Source organism: Lates calcarifer, linkage group LG13, assembly GCF_001640805.2.
Source record: "Lates calcarifer isolate ASB-BC8 linkage group LG13, TLL_Latcal_v3, whole genome shotgun sequence".
Taxonomy (NCBI): domain Eukaryota; kingdom Metazoa; phylum Chordata; class Actinopteri; family Centropomidae; genus Lates; species Lates calcarifer.
Genome location: NC_066845.1, coordinates 19,883,190 through 19,897,703, shown reverse-complemented (window position 1 = coordinate 19,897,703; position 14,514 = coordinate 19,883,190). Strand labels below are relative to the sequence as shown.

The 14,514-nt window shown below is 41.6% G+C and overlaps 1 protein-coding gene across 2 annotated transcripts in view; it reads right to left on the bottom strand.

The window, feature by feature from the left end:
* cux2b (cut-like homeobox 2b) overlaps nucleotides 1-14,514 on the bottom strand; it is an 85,443-nt gene that overhangs the window by 11,083 nt on the left and 59,846 nt on the right. For both annotated transcript variants that reach the window (XM_018669507.2, XM_018669508.2), the window contains exons 5-14: nucleotides 7,311-7,451; nucleotides 6,992-7,151; nucleotides 6,420-6,499; nucleotides 5,953-6,019; nucleotides 2,861-2,909; nucleotides 2,069-2,173; nucleotides 804-995; nucleotides 621-679; nucleotides 473-521; nucleotides 137-236 (exon numbers count right to left, since the gene is read on the bottom strand). In XM_018669507.2, the coding sequence (XP_018525023.1) occupies nucleotides 137-236; nucleotides 473-521; nucleotides 621-679; nucleotides 804-995; nucleotides 2,069-2,173; nucleotides 2,861-2,909; nucleotides 5,953-6,019; nucleotides 6,420-6,499; nucleotides 6,992-7,151; nucleotides 7,311-7,451 (1,002 nt within the window). The remainder of the gene's footprint in view (nucleotides 1-136; nucleotides 237-472; nucleotides 522-620; nucleotides 680-803; nucleotides 996-2,068; nucleotides 2,174-2,860; nucleotides 2,910-5,952; nucleotides 6,020-6,419; nucleotides 6,500-6,991; nucleotides 7,152-7,310; nucleotides 7,452-14,514) is intronic.

Below are 14,514 nucleotides of genomic sequence, written 5' to 3'. Positions count from 1 at the left end.
GCACCTAGCAATCAGTGAATTGTGGAGAGTTTTTAGAAGATGACAAAACCTGCTACCTCTTGAAACTCCAGATCATTGAGCTATGAACTATTTAAACTAGGAGTTACAGACAGAAAATGAAACATGATATATTTACCATTGCTGTGCAAAATCCGAGCCTTATCCACTAGGTATTTGTGAGATGGAAGAAAGGCCTCTTTATCCAGCAAAAGAGCCTCTGCAGCCTTGGCAGACTCCTACACACACAAACACACATACACAGAAGCTGTTAATTTTCAATGAATCAATTATAGTAGCTGTAGATATCCTTATAATGGATGGTGATCAGTGAACCATTCAATGGCACTGCTGCAGTTTTTCCTCCCTGACACCAGAAGAACATTGAGAGGAAACCAAATTTCTACTTTGCTAAAAAGGAGACTTTGTTTAAAACTGCTGCATGAACAAAACGATTCTGTAATAGCATGTATACCTGAGACGAGCCACCATTTGCTGAAGCCAGCTTCATTACCTTTAGGATACTACAGACAGAAACAAACGTGAAAAAAGTCAAGGTTTTTGGATTTTAGTTACACATTATTATGAGTGAGTTACATATTCCTTCTACTCCAAATTATCACCTGAGTTCAGTTTTAATCTCTTCATAGTCAATCTGGGATTGCAGTTTAGCTTCTAATCTCTGAAATGGAAAAAGAGAAGAGGCATGTTTTTATTTCATATTAATGAGTGTCTCGTTAATTATCACAGCGACACAGGAGGTGTCTGACGTGTTCTGTCACTTCTCATGTGTCGGAGCCACTCACCTCAATAGCTTCTGTCTTATAAGCCAACTGGCGTTCCAGCTCCAGGATCTGATTGGCCGACGTCTCCTGAACTTCCTGCAGCGTGAACTGCAGCCGCTGAATGTTTTCAAGAAGACGGAGGATTTCGCGGTCTTTAGCCAGCAAGGCGGCCTCCAGCTGGGAGGGCAACATCTCACCCTTCTCATTCTTCTCCTGACAGGGCGAGAGGAAGATGTGACAAAGCATGTGAGAGGGAAGAAAATAATGTGATAAAGGGAGTGAGGAGGAGAGAAAAGGGCAGCCAGTGAATCACAATCTCTGCAGTGTTGATCTTATTCAGACAGGTGGATAGTTGGAGAATCTGACTATGGTAGAAATGATGAGGTAACAGTTAATACTATATTTTCTTTCATGTGACTGTGTCTGATATTAAGGTATAAGATACAGTATTCTATACTAATCAAAAGCCATTTGACAGCTCTCTGCATAGGTTTTGGAATTTAATAGTTTGTATAAAATAAATGTCTGTCTGCCTACATTTAGATGTGGTAGTCAGAATTTTCAAATTTCATTCATTGTTTGACAGATAATTAAAAGACTGGATTAGACCAGATACTGTCACACTTGTATCTTGTTAAATTTGTTAAAATTATAATGGCTACGTTCAAGAAGTTACTAAGACTTTGCCAGAGTTTATTTATTTATTTGTTTATAATTGTCCAGTACTGAGTAATGAGCATTGCTGCTGTTTAATTTATTTTCACTTAATTTTTTTTGTATATGTGGAGCTATAAGGGGAAAAACACATCATATTAGCGAACATGTTGCCATGGAAATGATGATTTAGTATCCTAGAAGTTGCTGAAAATAAAAAACAAGTACTCATAATGCAAGAAGGTGGCCCCTGTTATTACATATTATAATATAATACAGCAGAATTTTAATGTTGTAAGATGGTTATCAGAAGCTATTACAGTTTTAGATACTATTAGGAGTTATTTGTAGTGATGCATAATATTTTGAAACTGAGCATATGTTTTGTGTGTAAAATCTATTTGTTTGCAACGTAACTAGTAACTAGCTATCAAACTAGCTGTCTAGCTGACTAGCTGTCAAATAATAGTGGAGTAAAAAGCACAGTATTTTTCTCTGAAATATGGTGGAGAAGATGCAAAGTAGCATATAATGGAAGAACTAAAATAAAGTATGTTGAAACCACACTTTACCACCATACATTACATTACACTTGACATGACATATTTCACACGTTGTCACAGTATCCTTACCCTGCTAGTGCCCTCTGCTGGATGGCTGCTTCCTGTGGTGGCACTCTGGCCACTGGCTAACTGTTCCTTTAGCCTCTCCACTTCCCTTTGAGCCATTTCCGCTCTCTGTGCACAGACATGGTATCACAGTGTTACAGTTTTCAAACACCAGCTGCATCAGTTGGCTAATGAGATGATCAAGGTGAGAGCATATACATAAATCAAAGGAGGCTCCCTTGCTCTGAAATTTTAAAGCTGAGCGAAAACTGAACATGGGTCTGAGCAGACAAGTGCAGCCACTGGTTTATTCTGCTGAGGGGGCTGTTTAGTCGGCCCATTTTATTCCCCAAACTGTTTACCTGCTCTGTCACACCCGGCCTGCTAATTAATGATTCGTTTTGAGAACATTTATCTAGGAGCTGCTGGCAGAGAGCAGCAGAGTGAGAAAAAGAGTGAGAGAGAGAAAAGCAGAGGGGAGAAGAAAAGAGCAGAAGAAAAGAAGGATCACCAGGATAGGAAGCAATCAAGGCAATGAGATAACTAAAAACCCTGGTGCTCGGCGCTCCGGCATCAATTGCGCACGGCAGTCTCCTGTTCTCTGCTGAGTGGAGCCGTGCTGCCATAGCGTGCCCACCGACAGGGGCTCAGGTTTACACTCGCTAATCACACACTCAGGGGATGGGAGGTGTAAGGGGGAGGAAGGGGGGACACACAGGACGGAGGGTGTCTAATTAAAGCCAAGGCTTGATTACAGGAGTGATTACCTTAACGAAGGAGCATCTCAATCAGAGAGGTGCAGAAGACTGTACTCACCTGGTTTGCTTTCTCAAGATTCGCCATGATGGCATCAACCTCCCCTGCCCTGAAACACAGACAGAGAAACCCTGGATTACGGAGGATATTTTTACTCTCCAGTGAGAAGCAATGACACACAAAACAAGCCCAATTATTGCTACACATCTCGTTAATGATATAATTCATCCCACACTGAAGCTAAAACATGAGCACTTCTTCAAAGGTCTAATGCAGGTTTTACAAGACATTGTCATTCTTATTTTCTTTTAGATAAATATTCAACAACATTCACATATAATGAGTTTTCGAGCTTGAACAAAAACAGGTAACAGCTGATTTGGAGCAACACAAAAGAACAAAAAAACACTACACTGTGTTGTACTTATGTGTTGTGTATGTTTGGGAGGTAATGAAGCACTCGTAACTCCACAGAAGCTATCATAACATGCAGGGAAATGTACAGAGCCAACTGGGCTCTATACACTTGAAAGTGAGTTTTACTTTGCACTGCACTGTACAATTGTTGTATCAGTGTATCTGGTGACAATAATTATTCATGCTTGGTCACTACAGTGCAACACTGCTCATCCCTAAAACAGCTCTTTCTGTCTGATGGATAAAGAACACCAACAATGTTTTCCTGTAAAACTCTCAAACAGTTAACATTTCCATGGTAACAACTATGTTTAAAATTGAGAGTCATTTTGAATTAAGAGACATTTATTGAGGAAACTGAATGAAAACAGATTTATTATCAATAATAAAGCAGTTCCCTGTGGAGACTACTTTACTAGTATGATGTTTCAGTCATCTTCATCTTATCACACAGTTTTGCTGATAAAATAAGGGACATTTTTACTCATAAGATGTGTCCCTTCACACTACTCTCAGCTACACAATCCATTCACTGATACTTGTTATACTGTCAGCTGTTTATAATATTTTATCCACCACATTTATATCAATCATGGTAGACTAAATATTATTTGACAAAAAAAAAAAAAACCCTCAGTATTTCACAGTACAGTCCAACAAAACCTCAAAGTTCAGCCTCCAAAATGGCCACACAGTTGAATTAACACTTCTGTAGGTTTGGATTAAAACTGTAGTCAAAGCTTTAGAAATAATGAGGTCAAGAGTCCACATTCCTGCAGTGTAACCACACCTCCATAGAAAATATTTCACTAGTTACAACAAAAAAACATTTTGTTTCTGATTCTTTTTTTCAAATGTAATTTATTCACTTAACTGCTCAGTTAAGATTTCTGTAAGTGTTGTCTGGTAATAGGATGCTGTTTCAATGTCTTGTCCACTATACCAGGAATATTCTGTTGGTGAAATTTTAAATCCAAATCAAAAATAGTTTATTCCCCAGTATTCTTATCAAGATACTGACTAAAAAATATCATAACCAGCCTTTAACACCCACCATATGTGTAAAGATAGATAAAATCCCAGATACCCAGACCCATACTCTATACATTCTCTGTGTGCTCAGTTGTAGCTACGGCCCTGCACAAACAGCCCTCCACTCATTGGCCAAGTGGCAAACCCATATGCTCATTCGTATCCTCAGAACTCTTCTGAGGCTGAACTCCAACTTGCCTCCATACATCTAACAATCAGAGTAGTCTAATTTAAATAGAAACTCAGCAGGATTATTCATGAGGTTTGTTTGAAGTTCAACAGTTTCATTTTGCACACATGGGACCTGATTTTCAAAAGGTAGATAAGGATAAATTAATGAGGATGCTGTGATTGATTTAAATATGCACATAGGTTTCTCAAGTTTTGGGACACAGCAGTCCTTTTTACCAAAAGAAAAAAAATGTTCAAAGAATATATTAGACTTTTCTCATTCACATTAAACTAACTACATTCAGCTGAACCTTCAGCTTCTTTCATGTTTACAAGCAGCTGCTCATTGTCTTACATCAGGCTGTGTGATTACCCAAAATATTAGTAATCCAATAGAATCACTGTGGCATAAGCACTCAAGAAAGCAAAATACAACCCTCCAATATTTCTACAGTAAGATGTGAACTCAGTCTGACACTGAGACTGTCTCAAACCAAACCTATTCTTGGTGTTAATGATCATCAGGGTTGTGTGGTGCAGCCCTAGTTTCAGAGGGTCTGGCTCATGCACTGGTCCTATCAATAAGGCCAGGATATATGGTGCCCTGCTGACAGCAAACACTAACAGGTGTCAGCTCCACGTTTAATGAACTTGTGCAGTACGGAAAATGTTTTGTATTGATTACCTGCTCAGCTACTCAAGCCGAAGCAGACAAATAGTCTTTCTTATCAACATTGAGGAAACAGTCAGTGAGAGTAATGGAGGCTAGGCCGGTGTGCACAGGCTCGGGGTCAGGGACAGAAAACTGCAGCTGGAGCTCTGGGGTCAGTGCTGCAACTGTCAGCCCAGAGGAATGTGACCAGGACAACACTCACACACACACACACACTAAATGACAAATAGCATAACAGAGATGGTCTTTCAAACTGCTGCTGCTGCACGTGAAAGGTAAGACCAAACTGAAAAGGTGTCCAGTCCAACAAAATGGATGGCAGTGGGTCTAGAAACATCAGTTCAATTGCACCATGGATTAAGCCTGGGAGAAAATCCATTAGCAGCGGCTGACTGTGCTCTGGAGCACAACCCAAACAAAGGAGTGTTTGCTTTGAATGTCTATCGACATCCTTCATACAAGCTCAGATTCATTTCAGGCGTGCGGTGGATACATTGCGCTCAAAGACCAGGACAAGGTAGAGTGTTTTCTGAAGCAATCTTTAAATGGAGCAATTCTTCTTGAGGGCTGTCAAGGCCCAGCTGCCAGTGAAGGCAAACACAGACCTCTCTCATCGACCTGCATTAGTGGCTGAGTCACTCTCACTCACTGCCTTTACAATGGCATTCCTCAGCTCCACACTGGACATGAGTTTATGCGAGCAAAATAAAGAAGAGCAGCTTCAGCACTTGAAATTCTAGAATGAGCACTAGTGAGGAAAGGCCACAGGGATGGTCATCATGACTGGGAATGTATAAAACGTTGACAGAAATATGTCATAAAGTAAACACAAAATGTAAAATCTGAAGTAGACTCTTACTTCTTTGTCATCTCCTGGTTGTATTTACACCGCAGGTCCAGCAGCTCTGTCTGTGCAGTGTTCAAAGCTGGTGTGAAGCAGACAGGGGAGGAAGTGAGATATTAACTTTAAAAAAAACACACATGAACTTTGACCTTAAAGCTATATTACTAGATTTATTTACAAATCCAATTTCTGGATTCTTTAATATCGTTTCCATATTTAAAATAGTTTTAGTTGAAACATAACCAATGTAGGGACATCTTCAATAATCACATTATTCATTGAAAACTGTTACGTGTGGTCAAACACAAATTCCATCAGTAAATATGTGTTACTTTTAACTTATATTTATATAAACAAAGCACCAGTGGGGCAGCAGTGTTTCAGCAGGGGGCACCATACTGCAATTATAAATGTATTAGCTCTTTAATAGTTTGAAATTAAATTTAACAGCTACAGTACGTGCCAGTGTTTAAACCACTTACATGAATGCAGAACCTTGATCTTCTCCTCGGCCTCTGATAGTCTGTCAGCCAAACTAACATCAGCACTCTCCTCCTCCTCCCTGAGAGAAGAAGCTCTGTCAGTTCCTACACTGCATCATGGCCACACATTTAAAAGCTACAGTATTGCAACTTCATGCCTTCAGACAGAAAAAATATGTTAAGCCAAACCTCCTCCCACCTAGGAATTGCATGTATGGCAGAGTTCACAGTCAAAACAAAGGACAAAGTGTTACTTTTCTCAACCACTTTCCACCATTGGTGTTGTGAAGTTCTCACTACAGACCAAAATATCCCCAGGAACACTGATAAAGACAGTTTCAGCAGTTTCTGTCTGTGATCAAACAGGATCACAGACAGAAAACAACTGATTAAACTTATTTATTTTTACATTTATCTGAAAAACTTTAAAGAGCATAACAATTGACAGAGAACCACTATGTACTGGAAAAAGATTTAGGGCAATACAGGGCTATCCCTAATAATTTTAAATGTCTAAAAGATCAAAATTGTGTGGCACAACAGATATTCAAGGATATAAGAAAAACTCTCACCCTCGGTCCTCAGCTCGGTCCTGGTAGTTCTGCTGTGGGGAGCCCGGGGCCCCAGGCGCTGGTGTGCTGTTGGGGGTCATCAGGGAGGCTGGAGAGCTGGATTTTGGGGCCTCTCCTGTAAGTGCTGCCACTGGGACTACTGGACCGTCCTCTGTGGGCTCTGTGTGGCAGGAAAAGGCTGGCATGAGTTTATTTGTATTTGAAATAGTCATCAGACCTGGTACATTTACATTAACCAACCAGCACTTCCAGACACATACAATAGCAGTAACTTCAGAACCCAAAGATTGCTCTCAAATGTGTATCATTTGGATCTGACCTGTCTTTTCAAGGCACTCCAGGTGTTTCTTCCAGTGCCCACTGATCTCTCGTACCAGGGCCTCGCTGTCTGGGGCCGAACTCTGAAGCTGCTGCAGCCTTTCCTCCAGGGTGTGTGAGGCCTCCAGCACAGGAGCTGGATCTGTGAAAACAGACACAAACAAATCTCTACAGAAAGCACTACTAAGATTCACATGATATCCATACACTCCTACTTTTCAAAAAAAGCAAAATAGCTGTTTTACTGTGTGCGCCGTCTGTAAAGCACATTACAGAGTTTTCTGCATCGCAGTTTCAACAGAGGCAGACTATTCCACTGAGACTTGTTTCCAAAGAGTGACTCTTAGACTTTCCCCACTCAGGCGCCTTTGAAAATTTCACAGGCTGGACCTAATGACACAAGTGCTGTTCCGACCCCTCACATGTACAGATATCAAATCTAATGAGTCTGCTCAGATGCTGATGAATGAGATAGAAGACAAAAAGATTGCCATGAATATGTGACAGAGTCTTAAGTCCCAAGTATACACCTAGGCAAAGTGTAGAAAAAGTCTGCTCCTGAAAAGGGGGTAAAAAAAAAAAAAAAAAAAAAGAAGAAGAAAAAAAAAAGCGGGATTCTTTAACACAACAGAGGAGCTGTTTTGCAATGCATGCGCGGCAGCACCGGGCCCATGGGGCCAACTAGGAGGCTGTTTCTCAGCTAACAAGTCTCCTCTGTATCATTTGATCATTTAAATTATTATGCCAGGAATTCTCAGGAGGCAGCTCGGCACTCCACATCACAGGGCTGTTTTTAATCTTCCCCTTCCCTTTCTTCCCCTCCCGAAAAGTTCAACAGCTCAGAGAGAGAGAGCTGCTCCTGTTGTGTACCTGCCTGCCGAACACCAAAGGAGGTGACTTCTAGTGCCAAAGCACAGAGAGGGAAGCTCAGGGGAGCTCCTTGACAAGGGGGGAGGCAAGATGTAGAGCCACGCGTACACACACACACACACACACACACACACACATACACACACACACACACACACACACACACACACCACAGCCCTTCAAAACTCTAAAAGAGGAGGAAAATCGCTGCTTTGCTGCACAAACTTTTCTGCCACAGCTTTCATCCACTCATCTTAGACTTCTGTGTGGAACCCAATTGGATCCCTTCTTCAGTATGGGCACTGACTGAAGTGACTTTTCATAAGAAGTTGGAGCCACAGACGTTTAAACTTTGCCAGATGTCACTGAGAGAATGCAAACTCTGAGCCGACAGGCCACAAAAATAAATGCTCATCAGAGAGCCAAAACTTCTGCAATGTGAAATTTGTTGAAATCCTGGCCTTACATTGCAGCTCGCCATATCTGCATTTTCATCAGACAAACATTTTGGGCCATTTAATTGATTGAGCTATTTTTCCCAGGACCGTTTACAGTCAAGCATTGTCTGCATTCATTGTTACACCAACTGTGGAGATATTGCATCAGTCACAAGGGACATCACTATTAAGAGCACAGCTCTTCTAAGACAAACAGGATGACTTAAAGCACTGCTATTCCATCGACCCACTGTCACAGAAATCACTTTATCAGCCTCTTTCCCATATATCCTTTCAACTTTTAATGATCAAAGGACAGAGATTATAGTAAGGGATCTCTCACACATGGACAAGCCAGGATTATCAATCAGTGGCAGGGGAGTAAAGTAAAGTCAAATTTAAAGTGAAGGGATATAACTTAAGACTGTATACAAAATTAACCCCCATCAAAGTAGAGCAGCAGGGATGCTCTCCAAGGGCCTGGGATCTACAGTTACTGCGGGAGAGTCCAGAAAGACTGCTGATAACTTTGGAAAACAGAGCTACTAATTGATGCAGCTAATAAGGAACACTTGGCCTTCTTTTTAGTGCAGCTCTGATGGCAAATCCACCAAATATAACCTGGAATGGAAGAGGAATTCAACTCTAACCCAACCACTCACATTCCTGTTAATCAAGAAATATAACGCAGCTGACGAGGCATTATGTACATTGGGTGACTCACATCACTCTTGGTGCAAATAAACGCTTCAATTTTTAATTCATCCCTTATCTTAATTATGGATGATTGGATGTCTGCTCTGAGGTCATGATAACTGATTGGGCAACAGGAGCTCATTTAAGCTAATAAATCACCAGACATTTAATACATCATTTTTCTCTGGTGAAACACAGGTCCAGCTCTGGAGGAATGGCAGACATTAAGAGCAGAAAGGCACAGGGAGGTTCAATAATGTCACTGTGAAAACACAAACATGTCTGTTCCCTCACAAGAAGAAGCTGTTTGCCATTAAAGCATCGTTCTAGTTTATTACAACTTGACTGTGACTGCGGTGACAATCACTACAACAAAGTTCAACAAAGCAAGAAACTCAGTCAGTTAGAAATTCAAACAGGATGTAAACAAGGTAACAGTTTACTTTCAGTTTCAACAAATGTGTTTGAACATAAAAGTGAAAAGTATGAATATCTGAAGTGTCTTTGGTATGATCCCTCATTGCACAGGATAATTCTACAAACTAAACCAGTTTACCGGGACTAATTTTACTGTTCACCTGTTCACCTCTTCCAAGTTTGACCAACCTGAGGATTAGTTTCCAACCTGCATCATTAACCATGTTCCCGGATCTCAAAAATGACAACTATAAATGAACATATAACACAAAAATATGGAGGACGTGTTTACGTAAACTATAAATTGATATTATAATCCACAATCCACAAATATTACACAAAATATGGTTACAATCCTCCACAAAGCCAGAAAGGTGTTTTTGCAGAAGAGTATGATGTCACAGTGAAGTTGATATGTCACCTTGTTTTCCAATTCTACATTTGTGCTCAGCTTTGTCATAATTAGCATAAGAATTCCTGAGTTATAGCCAAAATATGTTATGTGAAGTCACAGTGATCCTTGACCTTTAACCATCAAATTCTAAATCAGTTCATCCTTGAGTCCAATGGGACGTTTGTTCCCAATTTGAAGAACTTTCCCCTGATTCATTCCTGAGAGATTACTAGAATGAGGCATACATACATACAGACAACCTGAGAACTTAATTCCTTCAGCCACTGGTTTTGCTGGTGCAGAGGCATAAAAATGGCATTAAAAGAGCACAGAGTTTGTGAGGGAAATTGGATGATGGCATTGGTGGTGAAATAAAGTTTGGTGTGCTGGAGGTGTTGGGGGTGCTGTGTGTATATTCTAACTTAGAAAATGACAATGTTATTAATACTAATAGAAGAGACAGCCAAAACTACAAAAATAAGACCCAACTTGTGATAAACCCTAACTTTCTAATAGCAAAAGTTAGCATGACTTTTAATTGGTTTTGCACAGTCTCAACTGCATTGATATGGAGTTTCATCACTTTGGCTGAAGGATAATGAGGCTGCCACCCTGTAGCTGCTTCCTTGTGGTCACTGCATTGCTGTTTCTGTGATATTGCACATCTCAAAGCAGGAGGCAGTTACTGTATCTGGGTGAGCCTTCAGTCCAGGGTGAGCGGGAGCCAAAGCCTGTCAGAAGCTGGATGGCTCTGCGGACTACGGGTGGCACCGGGGAGGACGGTGCACAGGTTCAGGATGTGTGTCTAGGTTGGGTGGGGGGTGGACCAGGGTGGTGTGCGCCAAGACAAGCAGGTGTGTCGGGGCGGTCCGTCTTGGCCCTGTCAGCGATACACCATCATTAGGCGGTGTGGGCGCAGCAGGGTGCACCATTATGTCTCCCTGGGCCCTGTGTAATTACGCTCTGACATAATTAACCCAGCAAGCCCATTAGCCAAGCATTGGCTGGCTGAAGAGAGAAAAAAAAGCTATAATTATTTGTTGTGCGCATGTTAATGAGGCCAGCTGTGTTCCCATCATACAACACGAACAAATTAATTTACAAGGCTGTGCTCCAAGGTTTTTTCTTTTCATTCAAAACAGTCTTGTTTTTTTTCCTCTGAGTGGACTTCAAGGTCCATAAACACGCTCTGCCGCTGCTGCAACAAACAGTAACATTGCTGTAATATTGTTGTCAAGGACCAAAACTAGGTTGAAAGAACATTAAGTCTTTACTTTCACCTTCACAGACAATGTATGAGGTATGTAGGATAAATTGTTGCCTCTTTTCTTCTACCTGTCAAGGATTAGTTACGATTAGAAAAAACACAAACTGCTTGCAACAAATTCATAAACATGACTTTTCTCTTTGTGGTGCATTTTAAACCAACGAGCATTTGATATTCAGATAGCAAGCTGAAGTCTCACTTTACCTTGATATGGCAGATGGAGTGAGAAAATACTCAAATAAAAAGATAGGTGGAATGAAGAAAAAAATGATTGTGGGAAGCGGCAGCTTTTGTGTGTGAACAAAACAAACTTCTTAACCTGTTCTTTTTCATAGCTGCTCCATGTCTTTGTCTGACAGACTGAAGGACGGAGAAAGAATGACATCAATACCAAGACATTTTAAAGCTCAGAACAAAGAGTGGAGCCAGAGCTAGATAGCATTTAAAATTAACATGAGATGCTGCAGTGAACAGTGCCAATGACATCCAAACCAAACTTCACTTGAAATTATACAAAAAAACAAATTCTTGCCATCTTGACACATGTAAGACAAATCGCTATGAATTAACGTCTTCAAATATACCAGCCTGTTGTCTTTACATTTTTGAATCCTATGGTTAAGGCTTATCTGCTCTCAGGCACACATACACACGTCACACACACACCACACACAGAGACATTCCTACACACACACACACACACACACACACACACACACACAATAACTGTCTTTTAAGAGCACACTCTCCCCTGGTCCCTCTGGGGTCTCCTACTCCACAGGGATCAGTTGGAGAGGCCTGGCTCTTTTATGAACATAATGCATTATTAAGCACCTCAAACATCTCCTGGGCCTTTGTTTATTACTGCTCTTATTAATCACTTGTGCATAATCTTGTCCCGCCCAGAGAGCTTTCATTTTCCATCAGATTTTATACGCCCTTATTTTCCGACAGACTGCCACAAACACACACAGCACTCCTCCTTTGCTCTCATCTTGACTGTAGGTACTCAGCTGCACAATAAAGGCAGCTCGCTGTGCCTTGCAGGCCTCTCTGGCTGGTGCTTGCTTATGTATATGGAGGGTTGAAGAAGGACAACTATTCTTTATGCATCTGAATGACTCTGAATTACAAAGGTCAGAGTGTTCTGTTCACATAATCTCATAGCCGAGGGAAACATCTGATGTGAATACGTGAGGCACTTATAACCATCTCATAACACAAAAAGACATGCGACTTCACGTGACAAAAAGCTGCTTGTACTTGTGCTCTTCTCTGCAGTACCAGTGGTCACCAGTAGCAAGCACTGTTGCCATAATATTTTCACTAATGCACACATACATAGACACACACCTCAGACATGCCTTAGGCCTGGTGTGCGCACACACACACACACATACACACACACACACACACACTTAGAGGGGTGTATTCAGATCAGAATCTTCACAAACTCTCAGTGAGCTCCCCGCTCAGATAAAAGGAGCTGTGTTCTAAAGGAGAGAGGGAGCGGGGTGGATCCTGAGGGATGAGTGTGTGTACTGAGAGGAGGCGAGGAAGAGCAAACACCTGGAGCGTCAGTCTCAGGGCTACGCCCCTGGCGACAGGGCCTCGCTGCTCTCACAGAGGTGGCAACAAACACTGACGTTCAAACGGCAGTCGCGCGTGCACACTCACACACTCCTGGAGAGAAGAGCAGAATGAGACGGCAAGGAGGAGAGGAAGAAAAAGACGGAGGAAGTTCGGCGCATCTTTGGGAAACCGATGAATTCGGGCAGAAGCTGCCACTGTTTTTCAACGTTCAGTGATCAGGACGTGTTTATCTGCACTGATCAAAACCATGCGGAGGTGATATAAACATTGTTAGGGAAACACTGTTAACAGGCCTCTTTCAAGCCCCAGACTGGGTATGAGTTACAGTGCACAGCATGGGGAGATGTCACAGGCAAATCAAAACATAGAACGCTAATGAAACACTCCAGTGGATTGACATGTCGGCTTAGGGGCCTCATAAAAGGCAAAGGGAGAGAGAAAAAAAACACTTCAATCACTTGCATCAAGAAGTTATTTCTGTTCAGAGTTTACTGTTGCATTCTAGTTGCCATTGAACACAGCATTATCTTGCATTAACAAAGCGTAACATTATCATACTGGAATCTCACAAATGTAATGGATATGCTATTTGTATTCAATAGTAGGTACAGCAAAGTGGATAACTGATATGTGACCAGATGTTAATGATAGCCAGATACAACAGGTCACATATTGAGCTGCTGCCGCGTGTGCCCCTCCCCCTCCTTTCCTAGTTCGGCACTTGCATTCATTAACTCTGCCATTGGCCTGCTCTGATTGGACCAACAGCCTTAGTGTCAGCACACAAATGAGCACACACACATACACACACACACATTGAGAGAGAGGCACTTTCAAATGAAATAATAGGAGGGAAAAACTTGCCTGCAATGAATAGTAATAACTGCATTAAGATTAACGAGCACGGCGTGTAAAGAATAATTGCATCTGTCAAAAGATTAAAAATACATGAGCTGTAGCGTTTGTTGGGGGAATGGTGGGAAAGCTCACTGTTGTGTTTGAGGGGCAGAGAGAAATGAAGTGGGGCCACAGCCAAATGACTGTCCTCCGGTGTACCTGGAGTCATCCATTCTAGCACGGGGTGGGCAGGAGAGGGGGGGAGTTGTGACCTTGGACACCAGCAGCAAGATGTACAGTGACAAACAGGCACAGGATACTGTAGGCCCTCCTCACAGATGGCAGATACTGCAAGGGCCCGACATACAAATACTCTCATTGCTCTGACTTCAGGTTGGCTGCAGGCAGATAAGTGGGGGGATATCTGGCAATAAAAACACTTAATATGCCAGGATCAGTCTGCAGTATATTTTTGCCTTTTAAGACGGTCACTGTGTCAGATTAGGTTATCACAGAGTCTTGTTGAGTTTTTGGAAACCTTATTTAAATAGCACCTTTTAAGAGAATAAAAAACATAATGTCACTTCACAATGGATCCCAACCAGTCATAGTTTGCACCTGATAGCACTAACATTCATTCATCAAGTCATCATTCTTCTGTGCTCTTGAGTCAATGTCATGAGAAATGCTCTTG